This window comes from Rhynchophorus ferrugineus, unplaced genomic scaffold, assembly GCF_030347505.1.
Source record: "Rhynchophorus ferrugineus isolate W39M unplaced genomic scaffold, kcgeb_rfMv2 rfM8, whole genome shotgun sequence".
In the NCBI taxonomy this organism is placed as follows: domain Eukaryota; kingdom Metazoa; phylum Arthropoda; class Insecta; order Coleoptera; family Curculionidae; genus Rhynchophorus; species Rhynchophorus ferrugineus.
In genome coordinates, this window is record NW_027472587.1 from 29,665,305 (window position 1) to 29,682,029 (window position 16,725).

The window sequence follows — 16,725 nt, forward strand, 5'->3', positions numbered from 1 at the left end:
TTTTAAAGATTAATACAACACAGCATACAGATAGAGTCAACGACTTGGTGGTTAAAACAAGGTTTATTTGATTTGCATTGGCAACACTGCAATATAATTTTTATGTCCGATGTCGGCTGCTTGTCAGTTTCCAACTCAGCATTGACGTAGGAAGGTTAGTTCCGGAACTAGATTCTGTTATTGCCTTATTCTATAGTTTTAATGTTCGATTTTTAGACACAAAAATGGGCTTAGTGAAAGTATTAAAGTACTTTTTACTGGTATGTTTTCAAATATTTGTTATAGGAATCGTTTTAGTGGCCATACCGAACTTACCACCTTATGCAGACATTACACAGCCTTTCAGGTACGTGTTTTCTAATTCTTAGTACCTTTATTTTTAATCTTGTATTGTATGCTTTAGTATTTCTACGTAGATTTTGTACAGTATTTTTATAAAGTAAATTTGCGTAGTATTTAAGAGTAAAACTGTTGTGCTTTCAGTGTCACGCCAGCAAAGCCATTTACCGGTAAATGGTCGATAAATAATCGACTAAAAGATGTAGAAAAATGGCACAAAGGTGACTTTCATGGACCTGAAGCTTTTGCTGATTTAAATGGTGAATTGTACACTGGAATTCATTTGGGTGATGTGGTTAAACTCACTGGGGAACATATAACTCCTGTTGTGAAGTTTGGTAAGCCTTGCAAAAGTATTGATGAAGAGGCAATATGCGGTAGGCCGCTGGGATTGGAATTTGACAAAGATGGGAAGTTATTTGTTGCTGATGCATATTACGGACTGTTTGAAGTAAATGTGAAGACTGGTAAGTTTTATTATGATACTAAAGTGACGAATAAACATTGAACTCTGTGACCAAAGTTCAAATATTACTTTTTGTACAGAACAATCTATTTTTAACATGAATTTCTAATTAATGATGATATTGATGAAACAATAAGTTTTGTTCTAATCTTATTCTATTGTTTTGTAGTTTTGGTTTTAATTTTTTGTAATCAAGTATCAAAATGTAACTGATTTTATTTGGATTTTTTAATATTTATAGGCGATAAGAAGCTTCTTGTAGGACCCAACACAAAAATTGACGGTAAAGAACCAAAACTTTTCAATGCCCTCACTATTGGTTCAGATGGTGTTATTTATTGGACTGATTCTTCAACGGACTTTACCTTGGTAGATGGAATGTTTACTCTTCTTGCTGATCCTGCTGGCAGGTAATTGTTTGCTCAATGATAACGTGTTTGTCATTTACATAGTCTCGAATTATTTTATATTTGTTTGGATTAAAAGAAATTAATGTAAATCGACAATTTGATGTGATGAGTTATCTGTGGAAAATTAAAACACCGCGATTTCAAAATATTTTTGCCAACATCCTCGTTATATATTTTTCTGCTACTTAAAATTAAAATGGTCATAAAGATAACAACTAAAGCAAATAGAGGTATCGAAACGACCTGTTTTCTTTTTTAATTTATATTATGAGCAAATAAGATAAACAAAAGTAAACACTAATTAAGTAATATATTAAATGAGGATTTATCGAGGAGTCAACGCAACAGCAAAGGTCTCGTTATTGCATTTAATTCTTGATACTGAATCAGTATCAGATGTGGTGATCTAAGTATGTTATTGTTAAGTGATAAGGTTTCTTTTTATAAAAATAAATCTGCTTTCTAAAAATCAAATTCATGTTTAAATTAAGTATCCCTGATTAAAAAAATCTCTACAGGTTGATTCAGTATGACCCAAAAACCAAACGGAATAAAGTTCTGTTGGACAAACTCCACTTCGCCAATGGTGTGGCTCTTTCAGAAGATGAGGAATTTGTCATTGTGGCCGAAACCATGAAGAACAGACTGCTCCGGTATTACCTCAAAGGACACAAGAAAGGTACCCTGCTTGTTTGTTACCAGCTCGAGCGTTTAGGATCTGATCGTGTGTTTTTTAAGGTTCCAGCGACGTGTTCATTGATGGTCTCCCGGGAATGCCCGATAATTTGAAATCCGACGGCAAAGGAGGTTTCATAGTACCTTTGCCGCTGGGTATAGATGCTGATCATCCGTTGTTATTCCAGTCGCTTGGGCAATTCCCGCGCGTCAGAAAAGCATTGGCAAGGTTCCTGGGAGGCATCGAATTCGTGTTTAAAAAGTTATCGGAAGTCTATCCTAACGAAATTTCCGATAAAATAGTTTATATGGTAAGATGATTATTTAATTTTTAAATTCAAATTGTTTTTTTTATTTTGGTTTAAGAGAATTTTAATTTATTGATTAAGAAAATATTCAAATAGCATTTGATTCTAAAAATAATGGCACTGATTATTAGAAATAGAGAAAAAGTCAACGTCTTGTAGTCGCGGTGGTCAATGCGACGGAACGGTTTCTGTTTCTGTTGTGCCGATTCAAAACCCGCAAGGGCATAAATGTGATTTAGTTTGATGGTCTTTAAGTTAATAACTCGGCTTAAGCGGGAAAATATGTATGTATAGGTCGGCGTATTTTGGGTCATTTTTATGAATTCTTTAGCGATTAAGAACACATTTATTTTATTTATATTTTAAGAAAATATTGTACATATTGTGTAAATTTAAGAGTTTATAAACAAATTTTCAAAAGTTTTTTTAAATTACACAATGAAGATATCGGCTGCTGCGCGTTGTGTGTTTTCATTCAGGTTAGTATTTGTATATATTCTGGACGTACCACTTTTCATCTGAAACAAATTTTTCAAAAAAATTGCTGTTTTTTAAAGTTTCTCCTCTATGTGTTAGTTCGCATGTAGAAATACAACAAACAGTAGAAATGAAAATTAATTTTTTTTTTCGGAATGTAAAAAACAAGTACGATTTTTTACCATTTTTTTACATTTATATTTAATAAAAAGAGTAAAAATGGAAATTTTTCTTAGGTTTCTAGTTCACAGAGAAACTATGTATATAAAGAAGATATGTGTACACTTTCATAACGATTTGTTAAAAACTCTTAAGAGTTAGAATGTACACAAATTCGAAAAACTAACATACGGACATAGGCGAACAGCGAATAATCAGAATGCAAATGTTTTGGAGCTAATTGCCAAACTGTGGAATTCGAGCTTTCATTTTCACTTTTTTCTTTTCTTTCTTTTCTCCTCTTACTTTTTCTTCTTCATTTTCACTACAGTTATTTGACTGCCGATTTGTATTTCCGCGAAATGATCTGGTATGAGATCTAGTACTACGGCTTGAACCACCGTGTTCATTTTTCGGATACGAAGACATTTTTTATATAAATGAAACGCACCCACTCACTAATACTTATATACATTTATATCCAAAATTTATATTGTTAAAAGAAACAAAGAATCCTTCCAATACTGCTCCGTACTACGTCATACCCTCCATCCATTAGACCAGGGACCCTGACTAAAACGCTGATAACTATTAAATAGTTTGGAATTTTTCTTTTAAATTTTCGGAGTATATTCTTGAGTAGTTGTGCTATCGGTGTATCAAACATAAAAAAGGAATTTTTCTAGGCATAAATTAGCAGAGTGCTATCGGCCAGAAAAAATCTAGATGCAGTATACCAAGAGTTTTTGTTTTTTCTTAAGAGATCATGCTCGAAAAAAATATTAATTTGAATAACTATTTCACTCACCTTGCTAACGTATGAGAAGATAGATCTTCGTATCGACGTGGATAACATTGCTTTATACTTTTAAGTCTGACCTACATACGCAGGGAAGTCGCCAAAATGTTGAGTAATTAAATGTACTGACAGATATTTCTACTTTTTTTTCAGATTGGTAGTTTCGGAACTTGCACCGTCGTGATGAACAAACACAGACAGACCCTGATTCGCTTGGATAAAAATGGCCAAATCGTCGACAGCATCCACAGCATCGATGGCGATCTCTTGTTTATCGCCGAGGCGCACGTATTAAAGGATACCTTGTATTTGGGTTCACCTTTCAACAACTACATCGGCAGAGTATCCCTGGACAAGATTGGATGGGGAGACTTGAAAACTGAGAAAGTGAAGCGGTCAGTACCGCCCCAGCCCACTACAACGGCACCTAAACCCACTACAACACCAAGACCTACTACAACAACACCGAAACCCACTACAACAACGACACCAAAGCCTACCACCACAACCCCCAAACCCACGACGACCACGCCCAAGCCTACTACGACTACTCCAAAACCCACAACGACGACACCAAAGCCTACTACGACAACCACAAAACCCACGACGACGACACCAAAGCCTACTACGACAACTCCAAAACCCACAACCACAACACCACCACCAAAGCCTACTACGACCGCTCCAAAACCTACAACACCAAAACCAGCTACCAAACCAGAAGCTACTCCAACTAAACCAAAGTCTCAGCCACCTACAGTTGCGCCACCTGCGACAAAACCACCTCAACCTACTGCTGCGCCAGTTAAACAACAAGCTCCCCCCACACAGGTAATGCGTTAATATTTTTGCCATTTCTCTATCCTAACGTTTTTTTTTAATTCCAGGCTACAACGAAACAGCCCCCTAAAGCAGGCCAACAGCAGCAAACCGCGAAGAACTAGATTAGGAATCTAAACAGAAAATAAAAACTTTTGTCCAACTGTGATGATATTTCTAAAAAAATATCATAGCTAAATTTATTTACGTCATCCATTCCGTCATGTTGGCATCTGTCACCGGTAGATTTTGTTTTTTTCATAGGCGACCTGATTGATCGATACCTCAACGTGTTTATAAAGACCTCTCCGAGTAGATTTTTATTTGATGTTATATGGTTACCACACCAAGGTAGAATTAATGATTTGTTGACGCTTATTTTGATTGTTTAACGTTGTTTCCTTCGAATAAAAATAAAATCTATGTTCATGTGGGTAGAGTAGGATTCACTTTTGATACATTTTTTATATTTCACTTCATCGATGTGCATGTGTGCGTGCGACAGGAGTGACGAAAGGGTGAGTGTTGCTGGTTTGACGAAATACCGATATAAATTGTCATTATATCGGCAATTTCTGCGCCTTCGTCGATTACATAAACGATAATTATTAACGTTACTAATAACGAAATTATCCGAGGAATGAATCTCATTCTGGATATGTATGACTCTTTATGTGATCGACAAGCAATGAGTAATAACATAGTTTTAGTGCAATATGTGGTTTGTGTGTTTTGATTATGTCTAAAGAAATTATAAAATTAAATAATAGGTTATCGGGTAGCTATAAATAAATGTTCTTGTTGATGTTGGCGTTTTAATTCTTCTTTTAGGTTTTGCATCAACATTCATACCTAAAATGTATCACAGTAAGGCAATTAACGTTGTTAAAATCATTGACACTGTTCATATTTATATTATATTCATATTTATTATTCTTCAGCACAATTACTAGGAATGATTGTTAAATCAGGTATATAGCTATTAGATCTCGAATTTGTAGCATTCTTCAAGAGTGTGTATAGAGCAAATAATGTATATTTTATAAAAATGCGAAATTTCCCCAGGCCTAAATTTATACTGTATACTAGCTGACCCGACAGACTTCGTCCTGTCAAAAAGATTTGTAATGTGGCAGTTTTTGTGCCTACGTATTTTAAAAAATTCTCCTGAACAGAACCATCACCCTGGTGATAGGGCGTTGTGAATAAAAAATAATTAAATAAAACATATATAAGGATTGAAAAGTAAGTAATCGCTTTATTGTTAATCATGTGAATCATAATTATTATTATTATTATCATTATATTGCTTTGTGGTATACGATGTTTTTTGTTTGATTACCTGGCGCATAGATAAACAAATCTGATGGTTTTCCAACACGGGAACAGGCAACATACAATTGACCATGTGAGAAACATGGGTTTTCTAGATTAATACCACAAACACTTAATGATTGCCCCTGGGACTTGTTTATAGTCATAGCAAAAGCAAGCCGTCAACATGTCTATAGGAAATTTGCCATTACCAATGTCAATGAGTTGTTTAGAGAATATGTTTCCAGATTGGTCATTTTGCAACTCGACACGCATATTCTTGCTTAAATGAAGTACTTTAACATGTTTCCACAAATTGGAGGACTTTAGACATGCATTGAGTTCATCAGCAGGCGTTGATCGTGGAATCACTGGCAATGTTTGACGAAAATCTCCTGCTAATAAAATCATTGCACCACCAAATCGGTTATTATTGCTACGTAGATCTTTTAAGGTTCTGTCTAAAGCCTCCAAAGATTTTTTATGTGCCATCGTGCATTCATCCCAAACAATCAATTTACATTGCTGCAAAACCTTTGCCATTGCAGAGTTCTTCGAAACGTTGTAGGTTGGAGTTTCATTGCTTTGCATATTTAATGGCAATTTTAGTGCTGAATGGGCTGTTCGACCACCTTCAAGCAAAGTTGCTGCGATTCCCGACGAAGCGAGTGCAAGTGCAATTTTATTTTGTGAGCGAATTGTTGCTAATATTAATGAAATAAAAAAAGTTTTTCCTGTACCACCAGGTGCATCTAAGAAATAAATCCCTCCAGTTTCATCATTTGTTACTTTCATAAGAGTTTCAAATACATACTTCTGTTGTTCATTTAACAGTGGAAGATTTGTTTGAATTTATTCTTTCAAAGCGTTGAGATCATACAGTCTTTCTCGATGCAACTCTTGGTTAAAAGCGTCATGCATTGGACGATTGGGCGCGGTCAGGCCTAATTGAATTAATAGTTTGTTTGACATTATCAAGCACATGTCCTCAATTGAAATCAATGCTTCATTGTAAATTTCTTCACTGATTTGTATATTTGGATTTCCCATTCTATTCCGTATTTGATACAAAATATCATCACACATATAATATTTGTACTTCATCCACAAATCAATTGGGTTTGATGGGAAGCATGTAGATATGATTATAGAAAACAATGTTCGTATTTGATGAGTGTGTGATGATATTACAGCATCATTGAGAGTTTGATCCCAATGAGCGTCATTTTCAAGCAATTGCAAACGTTGACAGGCTTCTCTGTAGGATCCACACAATTCACCATCAACAGTTCGTAACTGTTGGAATGATGTTGGGCCACGTACATTGACTAATAGCAGTCGTAAATAAAAACATTCATCATTGCTTGGATGTACTGAATAAATCCGGCCAATCGCATCGGTGGAATATACATCTGTATATCCTGGAACTGGTTTTCCTTGTTTCCGTCGTATAAATCTCCTTGAGGATTGATTCCAGGTATAATATTTTGGCATTTCAGAATATAGCAATGTTTGTGCGAAATCATCGTTTTGGCATGTCTCAAAAAAACTGGTTAATGTAGTAGATGGTGGCTGAGCAGCTCTTTGTACTGCGTTCTGTGCTGTAAAATACACTCTTTGTCCATTTTCTAAATGCACAGCTAAGTGAACAACAGAAGGGTGTCTCTCATGAATAGGAAAAGAAAATATTCGCCAAACTGCTTCATTACTACTGACATAGCGGCCCATTTGGTATTGGGTAACTTCATCATTAGAATTCTCTGCACCAATTCCAATCACAGCCATATCACTCCCTTTGGTTACATATTTGCAAATGTATTTAATCGATTTCACTGAATGGCAAGATTCAACGTTGATGTGTGCTTTGAATGTCTTTGATAAAATGGGTGAATATGGAACAATCCAACGATTATCTATTTCAATATCTTGTTAATTTAATTTGACAATTGTTGATTTTCCATTATCTGCTGTCGATCTGCGACGATACAATGGATAACCGTCATTACCAGTAATTGTTTCCGATATTAATGTCCGTGGATATCGTTTTGAACATTTACCATCCATCATACACGGTGAATTTTGATTAAGAGTTCCACAGGGACCATGTATCATGTTTTTGACAACTACCTCATGCAATCCAGGATCTACTTGTACATTAGGGATTTCAGCTGATATCACTGCATCAACTTCATTTGGCCTTATCTTTTCAACCAACCAAACCAAAATGTGTGCATGTGGCAATCCTAGTTTCTGCCACTCCACAGAATACATCCAGCAGCGTGTCTCACCAAACACATTATGTTTTACGATGAAATTCATTAAAGATTTCAACTTTTGTCTAAAGACTCTGGCTGTAATATCATGACGATCAATGGATGATTTCCCAGGTAATAACTCCTGCTTAATTTGTATCCATTGCGGATTGCATGTAAATGTGATGAACAAATCTGCTGTACCATAATGACGAACATACGACATGGCATCTTGAGCATATTCGTGCATATGCCGAGGGCTTCCGATGTATGTTGCTGGAAGAATAGTCATCCGACCGACATTCTGTGCATTTCCATCAGTATTAATCGCATCTCGAAGGTGAATATACTCTTCAGATCGGAGTTTGGTTTGATTCAACCTGATGAATGTTAATCTCTCCGTTTCAATTTTAACATACATGTCATCAACATATTTGTGATATAATCGCCGACATTTCAATATGTGATTATCTGCATTTTCCCGAATCATTAGGCGGTATGAATAATAGTTCATTGAACTGACTTTTTTGTTGGTTTCAGAACCTGTAAACAGATTTTGTTTTAATAACATTCAAATATAAAATTAAAATACATAATATAGTGACTGAGATATTATCGCCATAGCTAAACTAATATTTTAGTTACCTGTAATGGGATTTATCATTTTTATTGATAAATCGTAGCCATCTTCACCTTGCCAAAATATAATGGGATATTGCAGTGCATCATATGAGCGGTGTGTTTCCTTTATAGGTTGTAATTGAAAATTCCGACGATGTAAAACAATATCACGGGATTCCAAGTTTTCTCCAACTACAACGATAGCAACTTCATCAATAGTTGGTGCATTAAAACGTCTTGTATGTTGACCTGCAGGTGTTTTATCAGCTCTGATTACAATTTTGTGATTATCGGATGGCATCAGATCCAGGGCAGTTTTAAACAATATAATCAATTGATTGTGTTGATGAAATAAAGTTTGTAATTGTTCTACAATAGACCTTTTTACTAAATTGTTATGTGCACAACGCAGATCAATTTCTTGTGGTGAATTGCCCATAAAATAAATTTGCAGGAATTTGTTGTCGCTATCTGACACTGGTAACAGTGAACCTGCTCTGTGATATATTTGCCCTTGTATCTGTAAATAAAAAAAATATTATGGTGTGGTATAAATTAATGGATTGTCAATGATCAAACTTAAATAATATTTGATCTTAAAAAGTATATATTTAGTTTTAACTAATATCTATCAAATATAAAATATAATAAAAGTGTCACTGAAACTGAATCACCATATAATATGATGACTAAGTGATATATTTCGTAATGATTAAGAAATTGAAGATTAGTAACACATCTTAACTTTGGTGACAGAAAATTTTGTTCGCTAAAATAATTATGAGTAACTGCTATAATACATACCTTGAAAGTTGGCATAAAATTTTCCCGAACTGCATTTGTTGCCCCAAATGAAGTCATTTGAAAGCAATTGTTATATTGTTGAATATGTGTCAAAAAGTGTATAGAATCTGTTCCTATTCCTGAAACCAATGAGTACAATGGTTCTGGTGGTGGATCCAATTGTATCAATTTCACTTTACCATTTGCGCAACACAATCCATTGGCTTCGTTTTTGTATTTTAATGCCTTACAGTGTGAGCAAACCAAGTTCATAGAACCAATAACAACACATTGGTAGTTACTGTAGTCAATTGACACATCGTAACTGAAAGCAGCTGGATTCAAACTTGCGCGATTATTAGTTGAATGTCGCGCTCGCGCTTCACGCGTTTGTGATATCCGAATTCTTTCACGTTCATTTCCGTCGTCACGTTCTTGTGCAGTACGATTAGATCGGTAATTAGCTTGGTTTATAGCATTTCTGGTTCTTCTACCTAAATTGCTTCGTCTTATAGGAGGCATATCAAATATAAATTATTTTTTCACTAATCACGAACTAAACAAACACTAACTAACTAAACACTCTGCACAAAACACGATATACGAATTTGTTTCGTGTATCACTTGACAATTCATCTGTCATCTGTCAAAAGTCATCTGTAACAGACAACTTTTTTTTTTAAATTTGATATGACTTGAACTCAAATCCTTTTAAGCCGTACGAATTGTTTTATTTATTTAAAATTTGAATTAAATTTTAAACAAATAAAAAATTTTAAATAAATAAAACAATTCGTACGGATTAAAAGGATTTGAGTTCAAGTCATATCAAATTTAAAAAAAAAAGTTGTCTGTTACAGATGACTTTTGACAGATGACAGATGAATTGTCAACTGATACACGAAACAAATTCAAACAAAAAGGGCTATTTTTAGGGTTTTTCCAGCAATAATTCTAATTTTTCTCGCCGTAAAAACCATCCCTGAACTTCAACGAACATTTTAAAAAAAGATTTGGCCAAATTGGTCCAGGCGTTGTTGAGTTATGCGCTTAGGAACATATTTTGCGATTCATTTTTATATATAAGATTTGGTGGAACAAGAAAGGCCTTTGAATTGAACTCTTGATGGGCTTACTCAAGAGCATCAGAGCCTTCCCATGAAAAAATGTTAGCCATTATATTTTCGAGATATTATGTATAGTGGTCTGCCTAAGCACGACATGTATTATGACGATTGCAAAAATATGTTTGCTCAGGAATAAGAAGTCCTTAAGATTATGCATTTATTTTACGCATAATAATTAATAATTCTTTACATAAAATATGTTTAATCAAAAGAACTAATTAATTACATCTAAGAAATTAATTTATATTTTGCATGTTTTGAATAAAAAAAAATCTGGTTATTACCAATTAAAAATCTGCAGAGATATCACCCGTCTAACGAGCCAGGATTGCAGGGTATATGGAACGTTCATAATTTTGTTATGAAAAATTATAGGAGGCCAGGTTTGTGCCATAGAGAAACAGAACTGTTAATAATATTAAATAATAATTAAGGTCTTAATTATTTATTTGGTACTAGGGGAAATGAAATTAAGTGCAACATTTCAAATAATTAAATCATCACTATACAATAAAACAATATAAGGATATCTAAAAAGGCACATCTTTATATTTGTACATAAAATAAATCAAGTACTGAATCAAATACCAAAACAAAAACGTTATAATTTTAGCTGGAAAATGATTATCGAATTTACTTTTGAACCAAATTGTTACATTTTAATTTAAGAGGAATATACTTCGATTCAATAGTTATGTATTACACTTTGATTATTAAAACAATTGTAAATCAACGGTTTTTTATAAAAATATATATATAATGGAATCTTTAGACATAGAGTAACTTTCTCATGTCTTTGGTACTTGTCATAGAAAAAAGTACTTGTCAATAATTACAATTCAATATGATAAATGTCAAAAGGACAACTTATAACAGTGACAGGAATAATATTACACAATCGAAAAATCCAAATATTTTCCAATGAAATAGTGCATTGTTATCTTTAAAAGGATAAAGTTGTATTTCGAAGATTAAAACAATTATAATAATTAATGGCTCTAATTTAAGTCATTTAAAGTGTTAATAGTGTTTAAAATAGAATTTTGACTCATGCCCTAGCAGGTTTGATTATTTATTGTTTATAAAGTTTAAACTTTGATCTCAAATTACCTAGCTCTGGTTAAAAATATATCTGCATTGTTTACGGTTAAAATAACCTAAAAAACTCTGTAATCCTAAAAATAAGTAAAATTATGTTGAATATAGATTTTATGAATCAGATGTTAATTTAGGATTTAAGGTACATATGTAAATTTCTCATGTTGCTGAATGCACAATTTTATTTCATATACTATACATCTTATTAAGAAACTTTTGTCTTATGTGTAAGAAGCTTCCTCTGTAATCTACCCACTTTCCCGTGCCAAAGTTTGTGATTATATAAAATAGCAGATACAATTGCTGAACATATTTTGATTAAATGCTCAATAAATCAAAAAAAATGTTTAGAACTATTTGCTTTATCATTTAACTCATAAATAAATATGTATAATTATACATTGCATTTCCTGTATAATACTTTCAAGAAACAATTTTTTTCTCTGGGGTACCATGTCTACCAAAAATGTTATATGAACCAATATCAAACCAACATTACAGAAATCTATATTATTCTGCTAATCTTTATAAATGTTGTGTGGCGCCCTCTCAGGAAACGTGATACAAAAACCTATACCGATATATTACTGAAAAAGATTAAAGAACAAAATTCTAACAACCAACGTCATCAATAGAATAGTCTTCCGGCATCCTGGACAAAAATCTTCAATGAATTGCTCGCGTGATTAGACCTGATGACCGCCGAGTCCCATTTTATCACCGGAAAAGCAAGATCGAAGACAACCTATCACTGACTATCTATCGGTCAAACATCCGAGCCCCCATCTGTAGGAGACCCGCGAGGTGATCGATTAGAAGGTGATATCAAAGTCTGCAATGGCCTGCTACTAAAGGAATGGTAATGTGCACCAAGACTAGGATTATGCAGTCTTGTTAGCCATATTAGCGTGTCCAAGAGGTTCCGCGCATAGAGAAAAAAAAAACAATATAGTAGAAACGCATTCGAAATCCGGAAAATTATTTCAACGCATGTCAATTTCGTATTTACTCAGCAAGGCGTGTACACTAAGCCCAGTTACATTAATAAACATGAAATAATATAAACTTACCCGTGGTGGAGCATACCAAGTCGATATAGAATAAAAAATGAACGAATTCGGTTAAAATTACCACGTTTAAAAAAAAACAAGCAAGAATTAAAAAGTTGCATGGCACGACAGTATCAAGCCACAACGAAGGGCGCCGCTCGTATAACTATGAAGTACGATACTTTTTGACATCGAAGTGCACAGTTGTCAACAATCCTGAAAGATTCTTATTATTAAATTCACTATAATCAAATACATTTTTGCATTAATATTTCAGATATATCCAGTCACGCTAATATAAAAGAAATAACAAGTGGTATAAACATTCATTTTGGTTTAATATAAATATGGATTTCATTTTTCAAAATAAATTAATTATACAAAATGACAAATATACGGTGCATAACGGCAACGTAGTGCACAAATCACAGGGTTGAAAAAATTAATGGCATACTGGTTTACCATACAAGCAAGAAATATACATCTAAGAAACTAGGACATTTTGAACAAATTTAGAATTTTTATTCAGGGGCGTCGAAATATTTTTTTCCAAATTAACAAATAAATACACAATAAGGCTTTAAAATTTTGAAATATATTTAAGTCTTTAGTAATAACTGTGCTTGTTGGATAGAACAGTTTAAAATATATCGGTTTTTATGGAAAATATCCATATATATATTTTCTTGTACTTCTATATAACATATTTATGGCTTAACATGGTCATTTGTTAATTTATTTCCAAAACATATAATATATTAAACAAACAAATGCAACAATTACTAATTATTTCAGATTTTTGTAATGCTCAAGATGAAAAATTATTCTTTTTTCTACGGACAGTCCACTAAAACTAGTCAAATGAATCAGTTGTTAGTAAAAAGTAGTGAATTACACACAGTCGATAGTTTCCAATTCTAGTAGTATGTATTTGATTTTGATGATTTATAAAGGGAAACTATATTTTAACTTATTAAAAAAACTTTATTCATACATAAGAAGTTGCCTATATACTGCTAACTTTTCTGACCCAAAATTTTTAAATGTAATATACAGTATTTAATAAAATGTCAGAAAATGTTAAAACTTTATAAACCTTCTCAAAATTGGAAGATTTGGAAACAGGATACCCAAAAAATAATCAATTTTACCTTCTAACCTGACTAGAATTCTTGATTATATAATTCTACTTGATATATTTTTTCTATAACACTCTAAACTGCACAAAGGCACGCCAGTTCGAGAACAGTTGTATTTCTTTACATTGCCACAATTCATGACACATAATTCTGCTGTTTTAGGTTGTGGCGCTCTTTTTGCACTCAATGGAAAATCAAGCCCTTCTGGATAGGCTACAAATGTTATGTCATTGTTTTGTTTGTAGATAATTGTGGGCGCATTTGTCCTGGTTGTTTTTGGTTTAGATTGTTTTGTTGCCTTAGAATCTTGCTTCTTGAGAAGCCTTTCCATTGTTTTTTTCTTATCCTTTTCGCGTTTCTCATCTGCCAACTGTTTCCGTTTTTGCGATTTTATAGCTGCCTTTTGAATGGCTTCGGCTGTCATAACTTTTTCCTTGTAACCTGCATGGAAATTTGTTTAAAATGTTTTTTAATTAACAATATCTATTTACCTGTTGGTAATGACATTAAGGTGGGCGTGGAAGGGTTGCCATCGCCACCTCGATCGTACATCGCCCGCTGTCTGGCCGTCATTAGTGCTGGGTCTTTCGGCTTGATTTTCTTCAGTTCATCGTCTACATCTTCTAACTTTCCGGATTCGATTGCTGTTAGCCATCTTTCCTCGTCGCTGGACGCACTGTCACGTTTTTTCCGTTTCTTATTGCTGCTGCTAGAGTTTGGAGTGTTAGAATTGGTTTTGTTGGGAACCAATTTGGTCTGAGATTTAACGCTGCTGTCATCAACAATAACTAACTCGCTTGAGGACGACCCTTCGTCGGACGGTGTTACTTTCAATTTTTTTGACTTAGATTTCTTTGATTTTTTAGGGGTAGTTTCATCTGGATCCATATTTTACGATATGATATGATGAAAGGGCATTAACGTAAACAAAACATGAATGTTAGGTTATCTGGATGTTATTATAATTTGACATTAGGTGTTTATCTGGTTGTATTCCGTTAATATTATAAAGCATTATAATATTAAAATAAAATGTTCATAATTTGCTTTAAATTGCAATTTCATAACATTATATAATTAATAAGCAATATATCATTATCGAATAAAATAAATTATACTTGTTTACAAGATGATTGTGCGGATTATCTATTAATTTTATAGATTTTAGAAAATATAAGGAAAGCACTTGTGATGTATAGAATTGATATGCTTTTTTTTATAACAATTTAAGTCATATATAAATCACGTTTCTTATGCTGATAAATCTATCATCTTTTATGGATCTAATACACCTATTAAAATTGGACCCTGGTGGGAGCTTTGTTTTGTAAGGTTAAACATTTTCTTGTTTATAGTCTATTTGTTCTTGTACTGTTCATATTTTAATTTAAAATGGTATAATATTATAACACTTTTGATCTAAACATATATAGGTGCGTGGTGCATTCAATTTTGCAAATTGGAGTCAATTCTATACCAAATTCATTATATTATAGGCATAGTTGGCCCTGCGAAAGTAACGAATAACTTACAATAACTATAACCTTGCGTTCTTGTTGTAGTATTTATATATTGATAAATAATTACATATTATTCTATTTTCTCTTTTTTCTTTTTAAAAATATTTTAAAATGAAAGATGTTTATAAAAGGTTCTTCATATTACATTTTCTATATTATAGGGGACGAAAAATATACTAAAACATTTTAACTTTGGTCTTAACGGAAATATTGATTGCAGATGGGGGTTAAATCGGCCATTCAAGTAATTTGATTGGTCCTGTAAGGAAAACATTTTGCTGAAGACATTTGATTGTCTTTTTGATAAAGTTTAGCATGTGACTGCCCTGACGTCACGTTTAATTGACCAATAAAATATAAATAAAAAACAATTTAATTTCTGAACTAAATTTATTAAATAAAATTCAACGAATGAAATAAATACCTGGAAGATCATTACATAGTTTACAATAAAAACGGTTTAAATTTACATTTTTTAAAAGATATTTGACAGAAAATATGTTATATTATCGACGTGGCTATATCGTGAGATAAAATAAAGAAGATAGCTGAAACAACTATTGACAGTATATTAAAACAATTTTCTGGGGCATGTGATATTGCCTTGTCTCGTTTGTTCATATAGGTATACCTGCAATTGAAGGTATACAGTGAAGTTGCAATTCCTCAACTCCTGATAATACATCCCCCGTTAGTATGGAATTAATGGCATATGGCCCTTTGTGTAGCTTCTTTCGGAAAGGGATTACTTCCTAAATTTAAAAAATAAATATTTGATATGTTATATGATTATTAATATGAATAAACGTACCTCAACTTACAACATCAAAACACGCTGAACGATTATATATTTCTTTGATGGTTAATCCAATCAGTTTGGGATTTTATTTACTTTAACTTTATCAACCGTTTATTTAAAGATAGCTAAATACTTCTTCGAACTAAAACGATTCTGCATTTCTTTACTGTCTGTGCATTCGGTTACACAATATTTTCTAGATTGAGAATTCACTTTACTTATTGTACCACCGTCTTATAAATACTAATGAACTAATAACTAAACCTTTAAACGTTATACAAATCTAAATGCACTATAACGACTGCTACAGCACTTTAGGTCACCACACATTGACCTACATCAAAGTCAAAGGTTGGCAACGCTGGTGGATCGGTACCATGCGGTTCCCGGCTACAAAAGACCACCACGACGACGTCTCGCTCCCTTTTCTTTTCTCTAGCCCCTTGTAACAGTACCACTTCCACAGCGCACCATACTTCCTTTACCTAACCTAATATCCTGTCCATTATCCCGTCAACCACATATATCATTCAATATCAAAATAAACAAGTTTTTATTCAGCCAGTGTTTT

The 16,725-nt window shown here is 33.1% G+C and overlaps 4 protein-coding genes across 6 annotated transcripts; 1 reads left to right on the plus strand and 3 right to left on the minus strand.

The window, feature by feature from the left end:
• Positions 1-115: 115 nt before the first annotated feature.
• Positions 116-5,257, plus strand: LOC143200682 (adipocyte plasma membrane-associated protein Hemomucin). 2 transcript variants are annotated; one of them, XM_076411247.1, is made up of 8 exons: positions 116-163; positions 216-346; positions 484-806; positions 1,047-1,215; positions 1,734-1,894; positions 1,954-2,201; positions 3,787-4,464; positions 4,521-5,257. In XM_076411247.1, the coding sequence occupies exons 2-8, from the start codon at positions 225-227 to the stop codon at positions 4,575-4,577; spliced, it is 1,758 nt and encodes a 585-aa protein (XP_076267362.1). In that variant the 5' UTR covers positions 116-163; positions 216-224; the 3' UTR covers positions 4,578-5,257. The 2 variants fall into 2 exon arrangements, with proteins under 2 accessions (XP_076267362.1, XP_076267364.1); XM_076411249.1 differs by having other exon boundaries at positions 131-154; positions 217-346.
• A 429-nt stretch (positions 5,258-5,686) lies between these two features.
• LOC143200699 (ATP-dependent DNA helicase Pif1-like) lies at positions 5,687-7,563 on the minus strand. Of its 2 annotated transcripts, none has more exons than XM_076411303.1 (2): positions 6,581-6,672; positions 5,687-6,518 (listed from the first exon to the last, which is right to left on the minus strand). In XM_076411303.1, the coding sequence occupies exons 1-2, from the start codon at positions 6,591-6,593 to the stop codon at positions 5,884-5,886; spliced, it is 648 nt and encodes a 215-aa protein (XP_076267418.1). In that variant the 5' UTR covers positions 6,594-6,672; the 3' UTR covers positions 5,687-5,883. The 2 variants fall into 2 exon arrangements, with proteins under 2 accessions (XP_076267418.1, XP_076267416.1); XM_076411301.1 differs by having other exon boundaries at positions 6,425-6,518; positions 6,581-7,563.
• A 114-nt stretch (positions 7,564-7,677) lies between these two features.
• Positions 7,678-8,752, minus strand: LOC143200701 (uncharacterized). The gene is made up of 2 exons (XM_076411304.1): positions 8,664-8,752; positions 7,678-8,561 (listed from the first exon to the last, which is right to left on the minus strand). Exons 1-2 carry the CDS (start codon positions 8,680-8,682, stop codon positions 7,696-7,698), a joined length of 885 nt encoding a protein of 294 aa, XP_076267419.1. The 5' UTR covers positions 8,683-8,752; the 3' UTR covers positions 7,678-7,695.
• Positions 8,753-13,274: 4,522 nt separating this feature from the next.
• On the minus strand, positions 13,275-14,795 carry LOC143200703 (INO80 complex subunit B). Its single transcript, XM_076411307.1, has 2 exons — positions 14,327-14,795; positions 13,275-14,276 (listed from the first exon to the last, which is right to left on the minus strand). The coding sequence occupies exons 1-2, from the start codon at positions 14,721-14,723 to the stop codon at positions 13,873-13,875; spliced, it is 801 nt and encodes a 266-aa protein (XP_076267422.1). The 5' UTR covers positions 14,724-14,795; the 3' UTR covers positions 13,275-13,872.
• Positions 14,796-16,725: the final 1,930 nt, after the last annotated feature.

Excerpts from the sequence above, each read along its gene's own strand:
- LOC143200699 (XM_076411301.1), bottom strand. The coding sequence starts at position 7,551 with ATGGCTGTGATTGGAATTGGTGCAGAGAATTCTAATGATGAAGTTACC.
- LOC143200682 (XM_076411247.1), top strand. The coding sequence starts at position 225 with ATGGGCTTAGTGAAAGTATTAAAGTACTTTTTACTGGTATGTTTTCAA. Across the intron at positions 347-483 it reads GACATTACACAGCCTTTCAG|TGTCACGCCAGCAAAGCCAT; the intron begins GTACGTGTTTTC and ends TTGTGCTTTCAG. Across the intron at positions 1,895-1,953 it reads CCTCAAAGGACACAAGAAAG|GTTCCAGCGACGTGTTCATT; the intron begins GTACCCTGCTTG and ends GTGTTTTTTAAG.
- LOC143200703 (XM_076411307.1), bottom strand. The coding sequence starts at position 14,723 with ATGGATCCAGATGAAACTACCCCTAAAAAATCAAAGAAATCTAAGTCA. Across the intron at positions 14,277-14,326 it reads CTTAATGTCATTACCAACAG|GTTACAAGGAAAAAGTTATG; the intron begins GTAAATAGATAT and ends ATTTCCATGCAG.